The 22,924-nt window shown below is 35.6% G+C and overlaps 1 protein-coding gene across 1 annotated transcript in view; it reads right to left on the bottom strand.

The window, feature by feature from the left end:
- Positions 1-22,924, bottom strand: part of SLC9A9 (solute carrier family 9 member A9) — a 738,251-nt gene that overhangs the window by 123,701 nt on the left and 591,626 nt on the right. The window contains exon 14 of the mRNA XM_074191139.1: positions 18,816-18,895. Within this exon, the coding sequence (XP_074047240.1) occupies positions 18,816-18,895 (80 nt within the window). The remainder of the gene's footprint in view (positions 1-18,815; positions 18,896-22,924) is intronic.

Raw genomic sequence — 22,924 nt, 5'->3', positions numbered from 1 at the left:
TCATGGGCTTAATTCAGGCATGTTTTACTTCTTGACTGGTTTATTACAACAACGTCCTGAGTGGTCTCCATGCTTCAAGTCTCTCTCCATTTGAAAACATCCTCCACACAGTTGCTAAAATGATTTTTGCTTAAGTACTGATCTGACCATGTCACTTCCCTACTCAGTAAACTCCAGTGGCTTCCTATTGACCAGAGAACAAAATATAATCTCTGTTCCTCGGTTTTTAAAGTTCTTTATAATTTGGTTTTGTCCTATATTCTAGACATTATTCAATCTCTCCCATTCCTGTATTCAATAGTTTAGCCTGCTTTTTCTCTGTATTACAAGGCTCTCCATTCCCTGGTTTTCTACCTTCCCATACCCCATCCTCAATGTCTGGACTAAATTCTCTCCACACCTCTGCTTCATAGAAATTCTCTCTTCCTTCAAGATGAACATCAAGCAGTATCATTTATATATTCTTTTCTTGATTCTCTCCAATGTTAGCGATTACCTTGTATTTATTTTATGAACATATGTTCTCTACATATCTTCATATGTGTTCTCTACATATCTTCACTTTTTGCTTTATTCATGTCTGGGAAAGTTTGGTGACTCCTTTATTCATGGTAGCTAAAGAGAGCTTAATGGTAAGGGAGGACCTTAAGTCTCATTCTATCTTTGAAGCTATCGAGGGCCAGAGAAACAGGCTTAGGTCCCTAGATTATTTTCTTATCCTAGTTCGAAGAGTGGCGCCAAAGGAATCCAAGGTTGGAATCTGGTGTAGGATTTGTAGTCATTGCAACATCAGTGCTCAAGTAGCACTCCCTGTCTTGCAGAGTGATATTCTGGAGTTGAACTTAGATCTTTCCCGACTCATGGTTCATGCTCTATCCATCCTATCACTTAGATGCTAAAAAAAAAATCACCTTTCTCAATGGAATGTAAACTTTGTGAGAGCAGACATTATTTAAATCTTTGTCTTTGCAACCCCAGTGCCTGACAAATAGTTAGCACTCAATATTGCTTATTGATATATCAATTACTATGGATCATGGAATAATTGCTGATCTGCATTGGTTGATAGAATTTTCTTCACCCTTATCAAATGATTACAATGGCCCCTCAGCATCTCCCAAAACACTTTTTTAGTCTCCATTATATCAGGAAGTATTGAAGGATACACTTGAATTCTCAGCTTGAATGTTGCTTTAATAGGTCAGGGAAACTAGATGGTACAAGTATGAACTTGTAAGGAGAGAGGGGAAGTTACAGCTTGCAGACTAAAATTCTTTTTTTTTTCTTTTACTTATTTTAGGCAATGGGGTTAAGTGACTTGCCTAAGGTCACACAGCTAGGCAATTATTAAGTGTCTGAGACCAGATTTGACTGACTCCAGGGCTGGTGCTCTATCCACTGTGCTACCTAGCTGCCCCAGACTAAAATTCTAATAAGCATTCCATGTCTGTTGGGAAGTGGTTAAATTTGGGGAGGCTAAGCATGGCCAGATTTCTCTTTTTTCTGATCAGAGTGATTAATCTGAACTTTAAATATCTGGAGAAATTTTGTACAGGGTAGAAATAATTCTGAACCCTTAGCCTTTGCCTTTTTCAATCCTCATCTATCACTTTCTGCAATGTCTGCCTTAAGAAACTTGAGGGATAAGGAGAGCTGAGGGGTGTGAACAGAGATGCTTAGTGTTCATTTTCTCCTTTTACTGGAAATAGCATTGGATTTAGAGTCAATTAAAAACCAGGGAGCTTCATTTTGAAAGTTTCCAGGTCATGCTAATATCTATCTTTGTGACCTTAAACAAGTCATATTTTTTTCTTTGGGTCTCAGTTTCTTCATCTGTAAAATGAACTGGTTAGATTCTAAAGTGCCTTACAGCTCTAAATCTATAAGCTATGACTTTTTCCCTTCTCCATTGTCAAGCATGGCTGAAACTGAATGATGGGAAAAGGCTTGCAATTTGGGTAACACTGGTTAGAATAGAGCAGGAAAGGAAGGGAGGAAAGAAATCATGACAGATTTCCTTATCATCCCAGAGGATGATAAGGAATAGTAACTGGATATCCAAGACCCCAAGCTTGTCTCTACTTTTTATTCAGGTTAGTCCCTCTGGTCCCAGTTTTCTAATCTGTAAAAAGAGAAGGTTGACCTAGATGGTAGTTAAGGTCCTTTCTAGTTCTACTTCCCTATGATTGAATGCAGTTCCAAACCATGGTTACTATCTGTTACTTGCTGATGCCACAGACAAGAGAGGTAGTAGCACTCTAAATAAGTGAATCTCTTAAGGCTGTAGGTGGTTGCCACATGAAGTGCTACCAAGGAAGCAGTGCCTGAAATTTTGGATTGGAGAGCAACAGATTGCCCTTGGGACATTACAAGAAAGTGGTCATATGTCATGATAAAGATGAATAGTAGGTTACTTCCCCCTTTCTGCTTCTCTGAAGTGTATAATGTCACATTGTCAGTTGGCCCTGGCAAGTGGAGAATCACCAAGAGCAGAGTGTTGGACTCTTGGGAATCTTTTTTTGCTTTGCAAATGAAAGAAAGAAGGGAAGACTCCTCTTATGGCTCCTTTTCTTTTTAGGTGAATTATAATCTTCATTCTTTGCTAGAAATACTTATGATGGAGACCAAGTTGGGAAAGTGTGCAAGGCTTTCCATTATCCCATATAACTGAATGCTGCAGAAGCTTGAGTGTTTGAAGAAATATTCTTCCAGGGATGCTATATACTTATAAATGATAGAACATTACTATCTTGGAAGGGCTCAACATCGCAGACTTCCTAGAAGAGTATTGGATTGTTACTACTGTGAGTTTCATCATGTTGCTGAGTTCCCAACAGTGATTTAGCTAAGTAAGAGATTGCAAAGGATGTCTTGAGAAGTTAGCTGGGCAGAAATGGTCACAAAGTGTGTTTGAGAGCCAATGGATAACAGATGAAGTTCTACACTGGTAATTCTGAAATACTTAAAGAAACAGAGGCATTGAGTGGATCAACTGGCAAAGATTTGTGGTATGATAAGGAGAAAATCTGCACTCATTGGTAGAAAATGTGGAGAGCAGAGAGAGCCTGGCATTGGCCCATGCAGACTGAGTGTCATTAATGTCCACGTGGTTATAAAGTTTTCAGTAAGTACAGCTAGTTTCCATGATGAAGAAGGGAAAGGAGATCAAGGGATGGATGCTCTCTCCAGATGATTAGGAGAATGAAATATCCTGGGTGTCAGTGTTAAAGGATTGGAAGGAATAATGGGGAATTTTGACTTGTGTCAGTGGTTGGAAGGAGAAAGGGAAAGATAGAAAGGCATGGCTGGGCTGCCATCTTGAGAAAAATACCCAGACTATTGAAACTACTGATTCCTCAAAGTGTCAAAGTAAACATAGCCTTATTAACCAAGCTGTCCACAAGAATGTGTTTGCCTTATGATAGCAGCATGGTGGGTAAAGTTCTGGCCCTGAAGTCAGGAGGACCTGAGTCCAAATCCATACTTAGACACTTGGATGGATTCATTCTGTAATCATTCACCTCCCCTGTAAATCATTTCTCAAAGTAGGTATAAAGTGACAATTTTTAATTCATGAGAATCATTTACAAGCATTCTAAGACCACATCAAGTTATCAATAGATCTCAAACTTAGGGTTTGCTGATATTCTGTCTTGCTCTTAGGTATCTGAGCCAATAGTCAATAATTCATTGATTTACTGATTCACTCATTCAACAAACTTGCATTTAATACCCTATTAGGTGCTAGGGACTGTGTGCTACGTCTAGGGTTAAAAAGACAAAAACAGCAACAACCCTCCACCTTGAAGAAGCCTACATTTGATTGACTGCAATAATAAAAAAAACCCAAAGCATCAAGTTCTGTAGTCTTGCTTCAAAGCCCTTAGTCACTCAGCATGCTCTAGAAATAAATGGCAAAGACATAATCTTCTATGTCTTTTTATATATATCTAATATATTTCAATATTCCTCAATCCAATCCAGAGAAGCTGGAGATATCAAGGCAAAATGAAACTATAAATTGGTCATCTCTAAGGCTCTAGGCTTCCTCCATTTGAGAGGGAGTAAACCCCTGCAATGCACCAGTAACTAAAAAGAGGCTAAAAGGCACATTCAGTTTACCTATGCAGGAAAATATTAGAAGCCATACTAAATGACAACAATAAAATTCTGGCTATATAAGTAGCTGCTTGGTCCCAGATCCAACCTTCATTTGATTTTATAAAATGTTAAAATGGTGTCCCCCAGTAGCACAGTGTTAATGAGCAAACTTCATAAATATCATTAGAAAGGTACACAACTGATAGGTTGCAGAGTACCTTTCTCTAACAAGGAAAGCAGAAGAGAAATAGCACAAAAATGGATAATTACATATAATATATCTCTGTAAAACTGAAGAATTGCAGTACTTCTCCATCAGGTCAGATCATAGCCCACATCAATCACAGGCAAAACTGCGATATAATCCAGCAGAAAAAAGCAAAGCCATCCAATATCACTTCAGGACTTGAGAAACAAAATGAAAGGCATACTGCCTCTTGGCATCAGTTTCTTTAAGACAAAATCTAGACTAATTTATGGCCAAGGAAAAATGTTCTGTTTAGAAAGACTGAGGAATATGCTGCCATGATAGAAAACAAAGCGACTGTCATTAAAAATTTTATAAGCACATAATAAAAAAACTCTTGGTGATCGGTAGAGATGAATTATGATGTAGATATCAAAGGGCAATCAATGGAACCACAGACTATGTTGTTATTGATGAATAGCTATATAGCATCACTGAAATCACTTGGGACAATTCCAACGTGGATGATAATTACTAAAATTACACACTGGATTTTACACCTGCACATACAGGGTCTAACCCAACATAACATAATGTAATATAAACTTCAAAATATTTAAGAAATAATATACAATATCCCATAAAATCCCATGTGATAATAGAAATACAAAATATTCCAAGTCAAAGGACCTTGTGATGACATTCTGACCATCAGACAGATGGTAGAGAGGAAAGATGGCAAGCCTTCTTTATTTTTAATAGGAAGTATTGTATAAGGGAAAAAAACCCAATATTGGATTTGGGGTCAAAGGATTCTCATTCAAATATTGGCTCTGGCAACTGCGACCTTTGTGACTATGGGCTAGTCCCTTAACTTCCCCAGGACTCAGTTTTTCTGTCTTCAAAGTAAGGGAGTTGTATTAGATAATCTCAAAGGTCACTAAAATTTTTAAATGTATCATCTATCATCCTCTAATATTTAATGAACTCAATAAGACAATGATATTTATAAGTGAACTCTACTTTAAACACCATTTCTGTTAAAAAACTTTTTTTATAGAGTTTTTTTTTCAAATTGAATCATATTTTGAATGTGTGGGTGAGTGCTTAATGGTTAAAATGGTTCTATTTTGAATTATCTTCTAAATCACCCTCTTGTATATATGCTTACTGGAAAGAAGATATAAAATCTGAAGTTTTCAGTTCAAACTCCAGCATAATTATTATTTATTAACTGGGGATCTTGGGTAAGTTACCTTACCTCTATGGGTCTTATAAATTTAATGTTTAGAGTAGTTGATCTCATAGACCCCTTTAGATTCTAATACTCAAGAGATATAATAGATAATTTGATCCTCAAGAATCCTCTGAAATCCAGATTTCTCTGCCAGAATTGCTTAAAATAAGCCTAAATTCTATTTCTATGGTTGTCTTATTCAATAATAGTAATATAATAAGTCATCCAGAAAAAATAAGACTATACATGATAGTGTTTAAGCAAATAAAAAAAAAACCTAAGGAACTTACACAGACAATTATCATCTTGTCAGTGGCAGGTTTCTCATCAGATCTCCTGTGTTGTGGAAATAATTAAAAAAGTGGTACTTGTATTCATTTGCCATGTCAGAAGAAGACAAATCCCAACAACAGAATTTTGCAATATGATTGATTAATAGGGCTCTTTGGAGAAAACTTCAGGATCACAAAAGGAAGAGTAGGCATAGGAAGAGTATGTGGTCTATTTTTCTTTTTCTTTTTTTTTTCTTTTTTTTAGGTTTTTGCAAGGCAAACGGGGTTAAGTGGCTTGCCCAAGGCCACACAGCTAGGTAATTATTAAGGTGTCTGAGACCGGATTTGAACCCAGGTACTCCTGACTCCAGGCCCGGTGCTTTATCCACTACGCCACCTAGCCGCCCCCTCTATTTTTCTTACTAAAGAAATGAGTATCAAAGTATGTTGCTCATCATTTCACTTTCTCCATGAACTCATTTTGGGGTTTTCTTGGCAAAGATAGTGGAGTGGTTTCCAGTTCCCTTCTCCAGCCCATTTTACAAATGAAGAGATTAAGGCAAACAGGGTCAAGTGACTTGCCCAGGATCACACAGCTAATAAGTGTCTGATGTCACAAATGAACTCGGGTCTTCCTGACTTCATACCTAATACTCTATCCCTGCTATGCTTCCTAGATATCAAGATAGATCTATCCCCAATTTCACTTCTTAAGGAGAGACCTCATCCTCTCACTCTACTGCTGTAAAGACATAAATATCTTTCTATCAACTACATAATAAGATTCATACTTTTTCAACTGCCATTCAAGGGAAAGGCAGTATAACTGGATTTCCAGAAGGTTTTTGGATTTGAAGCCAGAGGACTTGGGTTTGAATCATGATTTTGCCTGATGTGTGAAATGCAACCCATCCTCACCTCCTCTTCATAGCAGCCCTCCCTCCCTTCACGATGCAGTTCAGGCATCCCCTTCTACATGAAGCCCTTTCTGACCTCTTCCCCCTTCAGCTATTTGTACCTTCCTTTACATTATATACCTTATCTTTGGCACCATTATTTTGTTTTCGTTCTTTCTGTTTGTTTGGTAGGTATTTATATATAAATTGTTTCCACAAGGGAATATAAGATTTTTAGATCACAGATTATTTCATTCTTTATTTTTATATTCCTAAATCTAGTACAGTCTCTAGCATATAGTAGATGTTTAATGTTTGATATTTTGCTGCTTAATATAACATAGGTTTAAGTATATAATATGAATATAAGCATACATGAATATATATGTATAATATACAATATCCAAATTGATGAGATCATTGACTGAAGCACTAAGTATATTTTGATTAAAAATTTTTTTTAAAGAAAATTTCTTATTCTCAATTTTATAGTTGGAAATTAGTTACAAATTTTTGCATGTTGATCTTACTAAAATACTTGAGCATCATTTAGTGATGGTTTTCATATTGCAGACATATGATTCATGAGGATATATCATTTTCATTTTGTTGTCTGGCTAATAAAAACTGAAATTACGGAAAATTTTAGGCTTGGAAGTTACTTTAGTAACCATTTAATCCAACTCATTTCCACACATCCAAAATAAGCCATTTGACTTTATATATATATATGTATGTATATATATATGTATGTATATATATATATGAATACATACATAATTTAGCCCAGGAGTGTCCAAACTTTTAGCTCTTCTGGAATGTGACCCAGAAGAGATAAAAGGTTGGATATCTCAATAGCCTTTCTTTTTTTTCAATTGATATTTTATTTTCCCAATTCCATGTTGTGAAAGTTTTTCAACATTCATCCACATGCCTATACATATTTTTAAGTTACATAATTTCCTTCTACTTTCCCTTCCCATTCCCCCATCCCCTCAGTGGTAAACAATGTGTGTATTGTACACACACATTTGTGTTTAGCATGTTTACAGATTAGTCATTTCCCAATATCCTTTCTTGAAGAACTCCCTTGGCCTCAGTTTCTTCATCTGTAAAAGGAGGAGGTTAGTTTTTGATAGCCTCTGAGGTCCCTTTTAGTCTTACATCTATGAGCCTTTGAAACTTCAATGATGAGTCTTTCAATAATTCTTCAGCCAACTAATGCTACTGTTGAATAACTCTATTTTTTTAAAAAAATATTTCTTCCCATGCTATCCCTTGGTTGCCTTTTTTTGAGGTCAACTATTTTTGTTGTTCATTCTTTGTTTTTTTAAGAGGACCAATGACATCCTGACTTTAAGGTGAATTAGATTTAATTGAGGCAGAGTTGCACAAAGTCATCAGCCTTGGGCTCTCTTTCTGAGTCATTGAAACCTAGTGGCAAGACCAAAGTTATGGCAACTGAAGATGATCCTGGATGAAAAGGATGACCTTGGCATCTTTGATTTCTGACCAAGTACCAAACAGAACAGGCCTAAAACCTTTTCCATTTCATGAGTTTTTAAGAACTTGAATTCCACTTTCCTCTCATCTACTTCCTCCTTCAGTCTAATCCTCCTTTGCAATTTTTAGCAATCCTCTTAGGGCCTGGACTCAAGGTTGCTCCCACATATCAGTGAACTTCCAAAACGGTGGTACTCAGAATTCTAGATGTTTCATATTGCTGTACAATAGTGATCTTAAAATCAAATAGAAATGGGGTGATTGGGGAGAGGAGGCACTAAGATTTTTTTTATTGGCCACATATTGACTTAGAAAATCATATATTAATATTCTTTATGTCCTCTTGTCTTTTTATTTATTTTGTTAAATATTTTCCAATAATACTTTAATATGGTTTCTGGGATATATTGGGAAGTGTTACAGGTCATAATACAATAGGAAGTATGGCTGACATCTCTGGTATCCAGATTTATCTGAGTTATAAAAGAAAAATAACAGCAGCAAAACAACATTCCAGGATCATATAACAGAAAAAAACCTTCCATTGGTGACAAGCTTGTGAATCAGTCAACAATCTGTTGACAAAGTAAAACAGATTTGTTTGTAGAAACAGAGGACTGGTTATTCAAGACTAGGTTACTGTCACAAGAATTTACTGACCTGATACCCTAAAGGTGTCTGGACTTAGCTATTAATGTACATTCTTCTGAAAAATGGAGCTGTACATAAATATCCCTGAAGGCAATTCAAATTTAGCACTCTGAATATTTAGCTAGAATTATGGACATCAGAAACTTACCCTTTCCCAAGGACTGATAGATAACAAATCCTCATCCTATAAATGTAGGTCTCACAATATCTTGGAAAACTCATAATAGATAAATTTTACTGTAAGGGGGATCACTATCATAGATGGACTTGTTGCCCACAATTGGCCAGATTAATTATTGCTTGACCATTAAATCATAAAATTATGGTTTTTGAAAGTTATTGCTAAGAACTCAAAATTTTCAATCTACATAGAATAATAACCATAATAAAAACAGCTAACATTCATATTGTACTTTAAAGCCAGTAAAGTTCCTTACATATATTGTCACATTTGAGCCTTCCAGCGGCCTTGAGAGGTCATATTTCCAAGTGAGGAAACTGAGGCAGAAAGAAATTAAGTGACTTGGTCACTCAGGTCCACCTTACTGCTGGTTCACCTAGATGCCAATAATGGTGCTTTCAAAATAAAAAGACAGTAGAGGGGGTCAAAATAATGTGGGATTGGAATGAGGTACACATTATCCCAGTTGAGCTGTCTGCTACTAGAGTTTATAAGAAGGCTTTCAATGAACTTATACTTTTATTCAGCTTTAGAATTCATTTATACAAATCAGTAGAACGTTGAATGGAGGCAGTGAGGTGCACCAGCACAATAGTTAGAGCTGAGTTAAAATTTGACTTTAGCCACTTACTTGTTGTGTAACTCTGGGCATGTCACTTTACCTCTGCTTCAGTTTCCTCAACTATAAAATGAGGATCATAATAGCACTTTCTTTTCAGGATTGTGATGAGGATCAAATGAACTAATATTTATTAAGTGCTTAACACAATAGGTACTTAATATATGCTAATTCTATTTTTATTATTCCATTCTGTTAAATATAAAGAATGATATAATATATGATAATATAAAAGAATAAGAATAAGGAAAAGAAAAGAGTAAGAAAAGAAAAAAGAAAAAGAATAAGAAATGGTCTTAGGATCATTTCTATCTGGACCACAATAACATAGATGAGGAGAAAATAATAATTCTTTATTGTGGAATGTTAGTGAACAGTTCATCTAGTCTCATCTCATCACTTTAGTACTTAGGAAACTGAGGTCCAGGGGTATTAAATGATATGCCCATGTAGCACTATTCATTAGAAATGACTCTAGAACTCAGGTTTCTTGATTCCCAGATCAGAGTTTTCCCCCTGAAATAATACCCTAATAAACTATGGAAATTATTGGCTTTTGGAACTATCTAGAACAATGTCTTGTATGTACTAGGTGCTCAATGAATGTTGAAGGAATAAATTGAATAGTAGGGGAGACCTCTATTGATCATTAGGTTGGGTGTTTAGGAGGTGGAAAAACAAAATTAATTCTAAAATTTTAAAGTAATGAGAGTTAGATAAATTTATGTGGGTAGAACCCATCAACTGAATAATAACAAGTTTTATGATCCTCATTTACATATAATATTGTTGCTTTTGCATTAATTAAAACCAGAATATCTTTGTTGAGATGAGTCAATTTTGCTCCATATTCACCTGGAGGCCCCAGTTCTGACTGCCTGGCAACACTTCTCTTTTTGCCTTCTCTGCTCAAGGCTGGATGACATCTGTTTTTAATAGGAGATTATCCTTAAACTTTTTTTGGAAAGACATTTATTAATTATTAAGTATCTACTATGTGTACTGTGCTAAGCACTTTCATTCTCTTATTTGAGTCTGTGCAAAGACAAATATATTAATGCAGATGGAGTTGTGAATTGATTAAAGTATTCTAGAAAATTTATAGCATACTAGAAAAGTTATTAAATTGTTTACACCTCTTGATCTATCAATATTGTTATTGTGTACATAGCTCAAGAAAGTCAGATGTGAAACGATGTTTATAGCAATACTTTTTCTTTTTTGCGGTAACAGAAAACTGAAAGCAAAATGAATGCCTATCAAATGAGAAACTGCTGAACAAATTGTGATGTTGTTGCTGTTGGTCAGTCATTTCAGTCATATCTGAATTTTCATGACCCTTTTTGTGGTTTTCTTGGCAAAGTTATTAGAGCAATTTGCCATTTCCTTTTCTAGCACATTTTACATATAAGGAAACTGAAGTAAAAATGATTAAGTGACTTGCCCAGCATTAGCTAGTGTCTGAGGTAAAATTTGAACTTGTATCTTCCTGACTCCAGGCCTGGCAGCCTATCCTCCTGTACCACCTAACTGCCCATAGATATAATAGATTAATATTGAACTATCATTTGTTACAAACATGAAGAATCCAGAGAAATTTAGAAAGGCTAATATGAACTGTTATAGAGTAAATGAAACTAAGAAAGCAATTTTCACACCAATCACAGTAATATCAAGGACAGTAACATTGAAAGTCATCAAACTTCTGATTCATGCAATGAACAGTCATGACTTCAGAGAACTGGAGGTGATGGGGAAAAAGGTCTCCACCAATCATGGCAGTCTAGAATGAGGTATGAGTTGTAAGATGGGCTGTGTATTGGTTTATTTTTCTTAATGATAATTCATTGTTACAAACAAAGGTTGGGGGTAGGTTAGTGTCACAGGGAAGTGAAAACATTGTTTAAACAAAACTCTAATAAAATATTTCTATAAAATGAGACTTCAGAACTTAACCTTTCTTACTTATTTCCTTAAAACAGATAATGACAGTGATAGAAAGGGAACACCATTATGACTTGACAGTACCTCAGTTCCCCAGTTGCCCTTTGGTAAATGTCAAAATTTTAAATGCTCTACCTCATTTACTAAACATTTTCTTTCCTCTCAGAATATTTTTACCATTTTCCTCCTTTTGCTCTAGTCCTCTACCTTAATCCCCATTTCTTCTCTAACTATAATATTTTACGGATAGATGTATTCCATAGAGTACAAATACAGCCATGGCGAAAACTGCAAAAAAAAATCTATCTATTCCAATGGTTTCAAACTTTTTGAATCTGTCAAACATTTGTATGTGTAAAAGTCATAGGTTCTATGACTTTGGCTTCTCCCCATGCTCATTGGCACAGCGGGAGATAATTAGAACACATGATAAAACTAAAACTAATTTCTATGGGCCTCAGTTTCCTTATGTGTAAAATGAAGGAGTTGGTTCAATGATCTTTAAGGTCATTTTTAGCTCTGAATTTTATGATTCCATGATCTTATGTAATAAATCATGATAAGACACTAATGAAAGTTCTCATTAACAAATCATTGAATTGATACCAGAAGAAGCATAGACCATCCCATATTATAAAATTTCACAAAATGCTTTTTTCATAACACTATTTGATTTAAATGTGAAAATTATTACCCTATTTTTATACATATGAACTGAGGTTCAGAGAGGCCAAGGCCCTAGTCCCAAATCTAATTTTTAGACCTTGAATTTGAACCAATCAAAAATTATTGCACTGGATATAGATGTTTCTCTGAGATTTATGACTATTAGTGCTTTTCTCCCTCTTTTTTTTTTAACATGATGCCTCTCACTGGGTGTTTTTAAACATAGGTAGGATGGCCACTAGTTGCAGATAATGCAAGAGAATTCTTATAATTTATGATGGACTAGTTGAGAGCCCTAATTCTAATAGTCAGTGATTCAGACCAAATCACAAATAGTAGCATTTATTTATATTGAAACCCCAAGAAAAAAATCAAAATGGACCCTTTGCTCAGTGTTTACACAATTTACACAGGGACAGGTGGTAGAACAAGGTAAAAGATTTGTGAAAATCATTTTTTGTGGGACTTAACATTCAGAATATTCTTTGACAGTGTAGCTATAAGCTTTGCTTTGATGCCTTTCCTCCATTCCACCATCACCCTCACCCTCAACCTAACGCTTACCTTTCCATTAAAGTGATCTGTTCCTCCTGATAGTTCTTCTAAAACTTTGTATTGATGACCATCTCTATATTAATTTCACTCTTAATTGAATTTTTGTGTACATTTATTCTCTCTGTCCACCACAATATAAGCTCTTTGGGTCTCTGCATTTATAAAGATAAACCATAAACCCTGGGACATTTTCATGTACAAAGTAGGCTTAAATAATTGTTTCCTGAATTGGAATATTTGTGTTGTAAACTTCATATCTTTATAGAACAAAAGACATAATAAATTCAAATGTTTTGCAAATTTCAAGATATAATATAAACATAGCTATTTCTATTTAGAGGCAATGTATCATTCTTATCACAATTAGTATTTCCCAATTCCTTTCTTTCATCATCTTATTTTTCCTTATAAAAGGTGAGGGAGTAGTTGGCATAAAAGGAAACATTTTAAAGACTATGGTATAAGAAAAATATTTCTAAAATCACAATCATGAATGTAAATGGCATTGGTTCACCCATTAAATGGAGGAAGAAGAGAAATGACTCAGAAAATGCGAACTATATTGCTTACAAGAAATACACTTAAAACAGTCACACAGAGAATTAAGATGAAGGGTTAAAAATAGGATCTATTATGCCTCAGGTGAATCCAAAACAGAAGGATTTCAATAATTATCTTAGACAAGGTAATGGTAAAACTAGACATGATCAAAAGAGATGAGATTTAAGATCCTCCAGACAATAAAATAATATCAATAAATATATTTTCAAAAAAAAAAACAGCATAGAATCATTAATGGAAAAGTTAATTTAAATACAAGGAGATTTAGACAACACAAACAATAATTGTGGTTGTTAACATGACCTTTTTAGATTAAGATAAAGCTAATTAAAAGATAAATAAGAAAATGAATTATATATGTGAGAGGCAATGTAGTTTTGAGATAGGAGGTTGTGAATTTAAATCTTTCCTCTGATCCATAGTAGGTGTCCCTGAGAAATTTTCTTAAACTTTTAGTATCCAAGACAATTTTATAAATTTGATGAGTTGCCCATATACATTGGAAGAGGGAACATCCATATTGGGGTTCCCTTTAGTCATGAAATCATAGGAATATCTTCCTCCTATTATGCATAGTGGTGATTCCTTTTCAATTTTAAACTCATGAGATAAAAGCAGAAATATCAGAAATTTCAAATAAAACAGATGTGACATCCATCCATGATGTGACATTTATTTGAACTTGGTAGTTTGTTAACTTGCCAATCCATTGTTTTGAAATATCCACATTGTTTTCTTTGCTCATACAAATTGGTTGCAGAAAGATAAATGCTATATCTCTTTGTTGACTTCTGAATGAATCAATGAGTAGTTTGGGGAATTAATTTAGATTTCTCTTTTTGAAAAGGTCATTCTTATCTTGCATGACTGATATGCCCAAATGTTTAAATAAGAGAAATAATTTGGAATGATTGAAAGGTAGAAAATCTTTTGGGAGTCTAGCAGACTGATCACTTCTTTATGAATAATGTGACCTGATTTCCATTCTTCCAAAAAATGCTGTCATCTTAAGTAAATCACTTTAATCTCTCTCACTTTTCCAAGCTGAAAAATGGGAACATGTAGTCCTGTTTTTCTCTGAGAAAACTGTGAGGACAAATGAGAAATATCTAATAGTTTGAGAGAGAAACTATGTAATTTAATTACATCATGGTGATAGATTACTGTAATAATAATTTTGTGAAATTAAAGAGAAATGGATATCTCTTAAAGAAAAACATATGGTTTCTTTTTTAATGCTTTAAGAGACATAATTATCTCTGGAAAACAATCAATTTAAGTTCCTGGAGACAGTTTTTTTTTCTGGGGGATAGTGAAAATAAAGGAGAACCTTAGAATCCCTAGCCTCCTTCAAGACTTAAATCATATGTCATCTGGGGAAAATCTTTCTGATTTTCTTAGTAGCATTGTTCTTTTTTCCTTATTTTATAATTTATACACATATATGTATATACATACATATATAAATATATAAACATACATACTTATATTTTATCATTCCTCACTTGATTTCATTTCATTTCACCAAACATTTATTAAAAACCTGTTCTGTATCAGAAATTTTGCTAGAGCTATAAAAAACTAAAATGAAACTATTTCAATTCTAAAAAATTACTAGAGCTTCCTAGAAAGCAAACTTCTTGACAATAGAGACAGATTTATGTTTTTTTTGTTTGTCCCTAGGGTCCAACATGGTGCTTTCCCCCCAAATAGCTCCTTAATAAATGCTTGTTGGATTGTTATAATTCATAATAAATAAGAATTATAATTTAAGAAAATAGAAATAAATCAGCAGACATAATGAAGGACTACTAAATGCTAAAGATGGGTAGTAGAATAAAGGGAAGTTCAAGAGGACCATTTGTCTTTCAAAGAACCCATATCAGTGGACCATTGTGGCTACAAAGAGAGCCCTAGAAGAGGAAACTGGTCAGATAGTTATTTTCCAGACATACAGTTTGAAGATATGATGTAAAAACCATATTTAAATGAAGCTAAATCTGCACAAAAATGGCAGTGTTACAATTTCTGGAAATGACTGGACTGGAGGAAAAATTACCCCTGATTGGAAGGGAGAGATATTACTTTGTAGGATGTAAATCTGTTTTAAATTTGTGAGACTGTCAAAAATCATGTGCAAATTAAATCTTTTGGGAAAGTATGACAAAAATCAACGATGCCATATGAATTTGGCATTACTGCTCACAATCTGAAATTTACACTTCTCTTTGGTCCGTGGCAAACGGCTTTATTTCTCTGTTTTGTTGCATTAGAACTAATATCTATTACACTTTCCCTATAACATGTTAGACCCACCCAGTCTTTCTTCCTGCAGTGAGGGTTAGTTTTCTTTAAAAAAGGGACAAAATATCTAGGGAACTGACTGGCTTCCTTTTCTTGGTCACTCATGGAAATAAAACAAATCTTTGCAATCCAAGTCCCTGCTTGGCGAATTTCTGAAGATCACATGAGTCATGGTCTCCTTAACTATATCCTGCCCTGATGATCAGACACATTTACATATGGAGAAGAGGGAAGCTAAGTGCCACAATTTTCTTGCTGCATATCTTTATTATGTTAGACTAAAATAAATGTCCCTTTATAAACTTTTTCAGTGAATTGCACATGCCTCATTTCATCCCACTGTAAAATCTGAACTAAGAGAGTACTAGTGTTCAAACCTCTACTAGCTTCCTTTTCTTTCTGAAAAATATGGGCTTGAGTCTCCCATGTGATTTCTACATCAGCAGAAAATGAGTTACATTCATCCCTTAAGGAAAGATGCTCTAAGGCCAATTTTGCTATTAATGATGACTGAAGTGACAAATATTTCTCTAGATTATTTTTTGATTGTATAGGGTCTGTAGTGCCATGCCTCTTTCCCAAGTGTACAATGTACCTTGTAGCAATGTTCAAGTTAGCAAAGGCATTTTTGGTTTATGGCCATCATTCGATTTCCACTTTGCTGTCCTCTTAAGAATAGTAATAGTGGCTAGATAGCAAATTGAGGTTTAGGAATTAGCTTATATGCATACCTCATCAGATCCTCACCTTGAGGAATAGATTCTTTAGATATTTTTATAGTCATTTTATAGGTTAAGAAACTGGGCCTCAGGGAGTTCAGATGACTTCCCCAAGGTCATAAGACCAATAAGTATTGGAGACAAGAGTAGAACCCTAGACTTATAAGGTTTACAATATATCAGACTTTATTTTCTTCCCAATTAAATACTTTTAATTTGGTGCATGCTTTCATATAAGCCTAGGGCACAATTTCCTAGCAAGGATGAAATTCAGTTAAATTGGTTATATTCTATATTCACTCCTCAGGGAATCCAGGAAATGCAACCAGACTGAATGAAATTCTGTCAAAAAGTTGAGGGTCACAGAAAACTTAGCTGTTTCTAAAAGTGTCTTGACCTCCTGGTTATCAGAGCTGTGACCTTTGGGGTCATCCTTGACTCTTCCCTGTCCATTGCTCCCACCCCAATAGCCAATAACCAACCAGATATTGATTCTTATTGGTTCTCCTTCTGCACCTCCTCTCACATCTATCTTTTCTCTACTCCCAAAGTCACCACCCCTTCCAGGTCTTTCTCATTTCCTTTCTGGACCATCATTACAACATTCAAATTGATCTCTCAGCTTTTCAGCCTTTCCCCAGGCCACACCTCCAACCACAAATAATTTTCTTCGCAGCTTCCAAGGTAAAGGCTTGACCTAGCACTTCCTTGATCAAAGACCATCAATGGTTTTCCATTATTTTAATAAATAAATATATATCATTTATCTTGATATTTAAGAACCACTTCAAACTATCTTACTAGAATTATTTCATTTGAATTTTCTTCAAGAATTCTATGTTTCAGCCAAGCTGGAATGTTCTCCATATCTGATACTTTATCTCTGACCATGATTTTTTGTACAAACTGTTCTCCATGATTGAAATCTATCTCTCCCACCCATTTCCTGACACTCAGAAGTTTTATTTTCTTTCAATATTCAGTCAGGTTCCACTTCTTCCACAAAGGATCCCCGTCCCATCTTCCCCAGTGTGAGATATTTATCTATGTAGACTAGATAGACATAGAAATATATCTATCTATATATCATACATACACACATATTAGTATACACAATATGCACATAGAGATGTACAAACTGCATACATTACAAAATATATTGTTGAAATATGTATTATAAAAATATATACAAAGTAGATAGCTTATTGTAGAAAATAATTGACTATAGTTAATGGATAACCTGAAGAACAGCATTGTAATCAAGGAAAAAAAAACAACTTACATGCTCTCAATCTTCCATAAGTCCATTTGATAATTCCTGGAATGCTTCTTCTTGTTTTCTTCTTCCATTCTTTCGTGCTCTGTATTCTTTCAAGTCTTTTCCTTGACTTCTCTCCATTTTTATCTCCCTTGATTTTCAAATTTTTATTCATTATGCCAATTTCTCTCATTTGCCTTCTTTTCCTCCCTACTGTTTTCTTCCTTCTTTTCACTTAACTCTTGTAATCATTCTCCATTCCTATTAACCTATTCTTTGTAAGTTCCATTTCCTATTCTTGGTTTTTCTTCCATTCCTACTGAGTTATAATATACTTAATTATTGGTTATGCCTTACAAACATCCCATGGCAGACTTTTTCATCCAGTTTCCCATGACATTTATTTTTTAAAAAAAAGTATATTTCATTCATTACAACAGCATTTTAAAAAATAATATTTAAAATGGAAAACTTTCTGAAACTACAATGGAAAAATATTTTAGCCCTAACATCTGAGCTTTTCAAATTATATGAAAATATGAATTAGGGCTAATACAGTTATGCTTGTTGACAGAATAAAGAAAAATCACACCTTAGAGAAAAAGGACTTTTGAGGGCTTGTTAATTATCACCAAATTCTGTATTGAAACAAGATCACTTTTTTTCAGACCACAGCACAAGAGCACATGACTTAGTCCTCTTGATAAGGCAGAGGTTTGTCTTGAGTGCATGTATAATTCCTGAAGAAAAGAGCTCTAATAGTGATTTATGAACTTCCAAATTAAGTAGATGCTGTTTGGAAGCACATCTAAGAGCAAGTTCCTTCACAAGGGTGAAAACAACCCAGTCCCCATCGATCAATTTTTCAGGTCTATCCTATTTCATTCTCTGGCATCAGAAAAGATTAAGGTGCCTTACATATACCAGATAGACTTTGACTGAGGCAGAGATCCTTTGGGTGATTTTACCTAAATCTCTGGCTCATTTTGTAACAACTATGGAATTTTTTTCCTTCTTTCTTCAGATAACCATGACTTTCAGTTAATTTTGCCTTTTTTTGTGTTGTCTAATAAAAATAGCTATATATACTTGAGTGATTAACATGCTCAGTTGCCATATGGTCCATAGATATTTGTGAGATTACTTATGATCAAAGGATACTTGTGGTCAAAACCATACCAGATTCGGAAAAGCCAAGCACTCTCTGCCTTTGTAGAGTTTCTGTCCAAATTATCTCCTTCCTGAAGGGGAAATGAAAAAAAGAAATTAGATAAATGGTATATGACATTTCAATGTAAAATTACATGTTAAATCCAATTACTTTTCAAGGTAATGTATTCCTTTCTACTCCATTCAACAATTTTTATTCTAGGTGCTGGGTCAAAATGAAAATTAGTTCCTACCCTCAAGAGTTTCCATTCTTCTGTGGGAAAATAACATAAAATTGGCCATACTCTTAGACACAGAAGTTTCACTATTGGAAATACTTTAACAATCTGAAAAATGACCTCTTGGGTATTTAATCAAAGAAGACTAAAAACCTTTAGAACTTAGCTAATATTTTCCAAGAGTTCTTGGGACCCAGTTATTAGAAGACTGAGAGTTATTTCCTATAGTTCTTTATAGACTTTATGGTCCTTTCTTGGAGTCAGAACAGAATCTTGAGAAGACAAAGCAAAATTTGTCTTTTCTCCTTTCCTCTTCTTTTCTTTTTCCCTTTCTCTTAAATATTTCCTTCCTCTCTCCCTCCCTCCATAGCAGATAGAGAGATAGAAAGCTGGTCTCAAATAAGTTAGACCTGGGTTCAAGTCTTTCCTTTGATACACACTGGTTATGTGTTCTTGAGTCAGTTCACCTCAGGGAACTCTTTAAGATGGGAATTCTTAACTTTTTTTTTTGAGTAATGAATTCATTTGGCAGTCAGGTAAAGTTTTTCTTAGAATAGTATTTTTAATGCATAAAATAAAAATATAAGATCACCAAGGAAACCAATTATATTGAAATAGCTATCAAAATATAATAAGAAAAAAGGTCATGTACCCAAAGTTAAGAATTTCTCTTCTAAGACCATAATCTGCAGATCAGGTGTCAATCTGCATCAATGGAGAGTTTTCTCATTAGGAGTTCTCTGTGCCAATGAAATGAAAGGTTTAGTACAAAAGTCTAAGTGTGTGTGTGTGTGTGTGTGTGTGTGTGTGTGTGTGTGTGTATGTGAGAATGTGTATGAATGTACACATATGTGTTGAAGTGGGTATATGCATGTATATGAATGTGCCTGTGGGTATTTGTTTTATTAGCCTTGCTATCTCCCAGAAGAGATATTTACATCTAAGCCAGTGAACAAGTTGTCACACAACTGAGATCCTATATCCTGCTTATGTGGATAGCACTCTTGTGGAATGATTCAATGTTTACTTTTATCAGTGGTTCCATTTTTATTAAGCATCCATGTAGTATCATTTTCTAATATCAATAAAATGATATTCTATTAAATTACTACAGTGGGATTATTTCAGTTTATTTCTGCCAAAGATATGTGCTTACACAAAAGGTCATCTCTAAAGGAATGGCTTGCTCATTTTCCCAGCCTGGGCCTGGTTTGGGGTGCTTCCTGAGCTTTTGGGACACTCCTACAAGGGTCTCAGTGTGTGAGGCTCTGTCCTCCCTCCTGGTCTGTGAATGACCATAAGTGCCCCCCTCTGCCACAGGGCTGAGGTGGGGGGGGGGCCTGCTGTTCTATGGGAGGGCCTAGATTGCAATCAGGATCTGAATGTGGTCAGAGCCCCAGAGTCCTGTTCCAGGGGCAGAGGACAGAGCTCTGCAGTCTCTCTTCACTCCCCTCCCTCAGCTCAATGGGCTCATGCCCTGGGGGCTCCTGCTTACTGGTTCCACCTGCTTCTCTGTTTCCTGGATCAGGACTGGGGAAAGACCAACTTTTCTGTGTGCCCTGAGGGCTGGGCTCGACGTGCTCACTCTGGCAGAGGTCCCCCACTGTTCCCCCACTTTGTGCTGGTGCTCCCCAGGGTGCAGCTCAGGAGACTCCCCCGCTGCTGTGAGCTGAGGCTCCCAGCGCCCTGGGGCTGCCTCCAGGAGGCTGAAGTTCTTTCACTCTGGCAGGCCACCCCTCTGGTGGGCCGCCCCTCCGACCCCGGGGAGCAGAGCCTTTCTGCTCTTTTCCAGGTTACCTTGAGTAGAACTCAAGGTTCTGTCTCTCAAAAGTTTAGTTAGAGTCCTTAGCTGATGAATTTTATCAGAGAGCTCCTAAGACTTGATCCCTTCTTGTGGCCATCTTGGCTCCGCCCCCCCAGCAAACACTTATTAAGAGTTTACAGTATACAGATCTGATCATGTCACCCACCCCCTACCCAATAAGCTCCAATGGTTCTCTTTTGCCTCTAGGAGCAAGTCCCAAATGCTTCATTTGGTTTTCAAAGCCCTTCATAATTTGACCCCTCCTACTCTGCCTGTCTTCTTATGCTAACATGTACTCTTTGATTCAGTGATGTTGTTCATGTAGCTGTTCCTCAAACAAGACACTACATCTCTTAAGTGTCACCATTTTCTTTGACTGTCCTTCATGCCTGGTACTTTCTCCTTTTTCTACTCCAACTGCCAACCTACCTGATCTCCTTTAAGTACTAATCTTCTACCAGAAAGCTTCCCCAAACCCTCATAATTTAAATGCCTTACCTTTGATAATTATGTCCTATTTATCCTGCATTTAACTAGTTTTGCTTATATATATATATAATATATATATATGTATACACACACACACATATACATATATATATATATATATTTATTTGCATGTAGGCTCCTCCCTTAGAATTGTGAGCTCCTTAAGAGTAGTGGCTGTCTTTTGCCCCTTTTCTGTTCCCCAATGTTTAGCACACTATTTAAAAATTTTGACAGATTCATAGACTAAACTCTGATATATAAAAACTCTGAAATGTACAAAAGCGAAAAGTAAGATAGTCTTTGCCCTCAAGGAGTTAACATTCTAATGGAGGAAGAACACATCAATGAAAGCTGAAAAGGATGGAAAGAAAGAGAAAGTACCCTAGAGGGGCCATGATAAAGTCAAGAATGGTGCCTAATGAGAAATGAAGACATGGCTGACCTGGGTGCTTTCTCTAAAGTGGAGTTTCTGGGAAGACGAAAGGAATCAGAATCAGAGGAAGAGACTGTGACTCAGGGTGTCCTTCCAATATGAGAAACCCAAGGGTGGAGCAAACTTCCCGGATGAGGAGGCTTCTGGGATTTGGTAAAATGGTATCTCTAAGTAGGTCTTCTGGAGAAAGTCTGGAGAGTTAAGAGTGGAACCAGGAGAGGAATCAACCCTTGCAAAATACTTTATAAATTTCTCATTTTATCCTCACAACAACCCTAAAAGGTAAATGTTATTATTATTCCCATTTTACAATTTAGAAAATTGAGACACACAAAGGTTGAAGTAACTTTGCCAAAGACACAGACTTAAAACAGTCTGAGGCAGAATTTGAACCTATCCAGATCCAATGCTCTAGGGGCATTTAGTGGTACAATGGATAGAATGATGGACCTGAAGTCAGGAAACCTGAGTTCAAGTGTACCCCTAGGCAAGTCACTTAAATGCTATTTGCCTCAGTTTCCTCATTTGTAAAATGGGGATGATTATAACATCTACCTCCCAGGGTTGATATGAGGATCAAATGAGATAATCATTATTATTTTATCCACTATTCAGTCTAGCTGCCTAAAAAGAAACATGTTTTCAGGGAATACATGGATTTCTTTCTGGTATAAAGGAATAACATCTCATGACCCAAACCTAAAGGAATATTATTTGTAATGAAGAAAAATCTCTTTCTCCAAATACTTCTGATAACTACTCACATTTATTGTCCTTGGGGGTGTTGGAAGATGCCACTACAGAAAAGTGGAATGTGAATAGATTGATGTTTCCTGCTGGCTACTGACCATCTGGACTCTCCCAGAGGTCTGAGATCTGTGCTATCTCCATCAGATACCTTCCCTGTTTCATAGTGACCATAAAGGGTTGCTTTCTCTGGGCACATTTATCATCAACCCCCATAGCACAAATAGAGCACACAATAGGCTAACTCATTTATTTCCACTCATTTATTGATGGCCTTTCATAACTGGGTTATTAAGTCATCAATAACTTAGGGGAAATAAATGAATGGATCCCAAGCTAGACCAGTGTATATATATACGGGATATAATCTCAAATCATCATTGTGGAACAGCAGAAGGACCAAGCAGTA

Source organism: Macrotis lagotis, chromosome 6 (genome assembly GCF_037893015.1).
Source record: "Macrotis lagotis isolate mMagLag1 chromosome 6, bilby.v1.9.chrom.fasta, whole genome shotgun sequence".
Taxonomy (NCBI): Eukaryota; Metazoa; Chordata; class Mammalia; order Peramelemorphia; family Peramelidae; genus Macrotis; species Macrotis lagotis.
The sequence above is the reverse complement of the archived record's forward strand: the minus strand, read 5'-3'. Positions and strand labels throughout refer to the sequence as shown.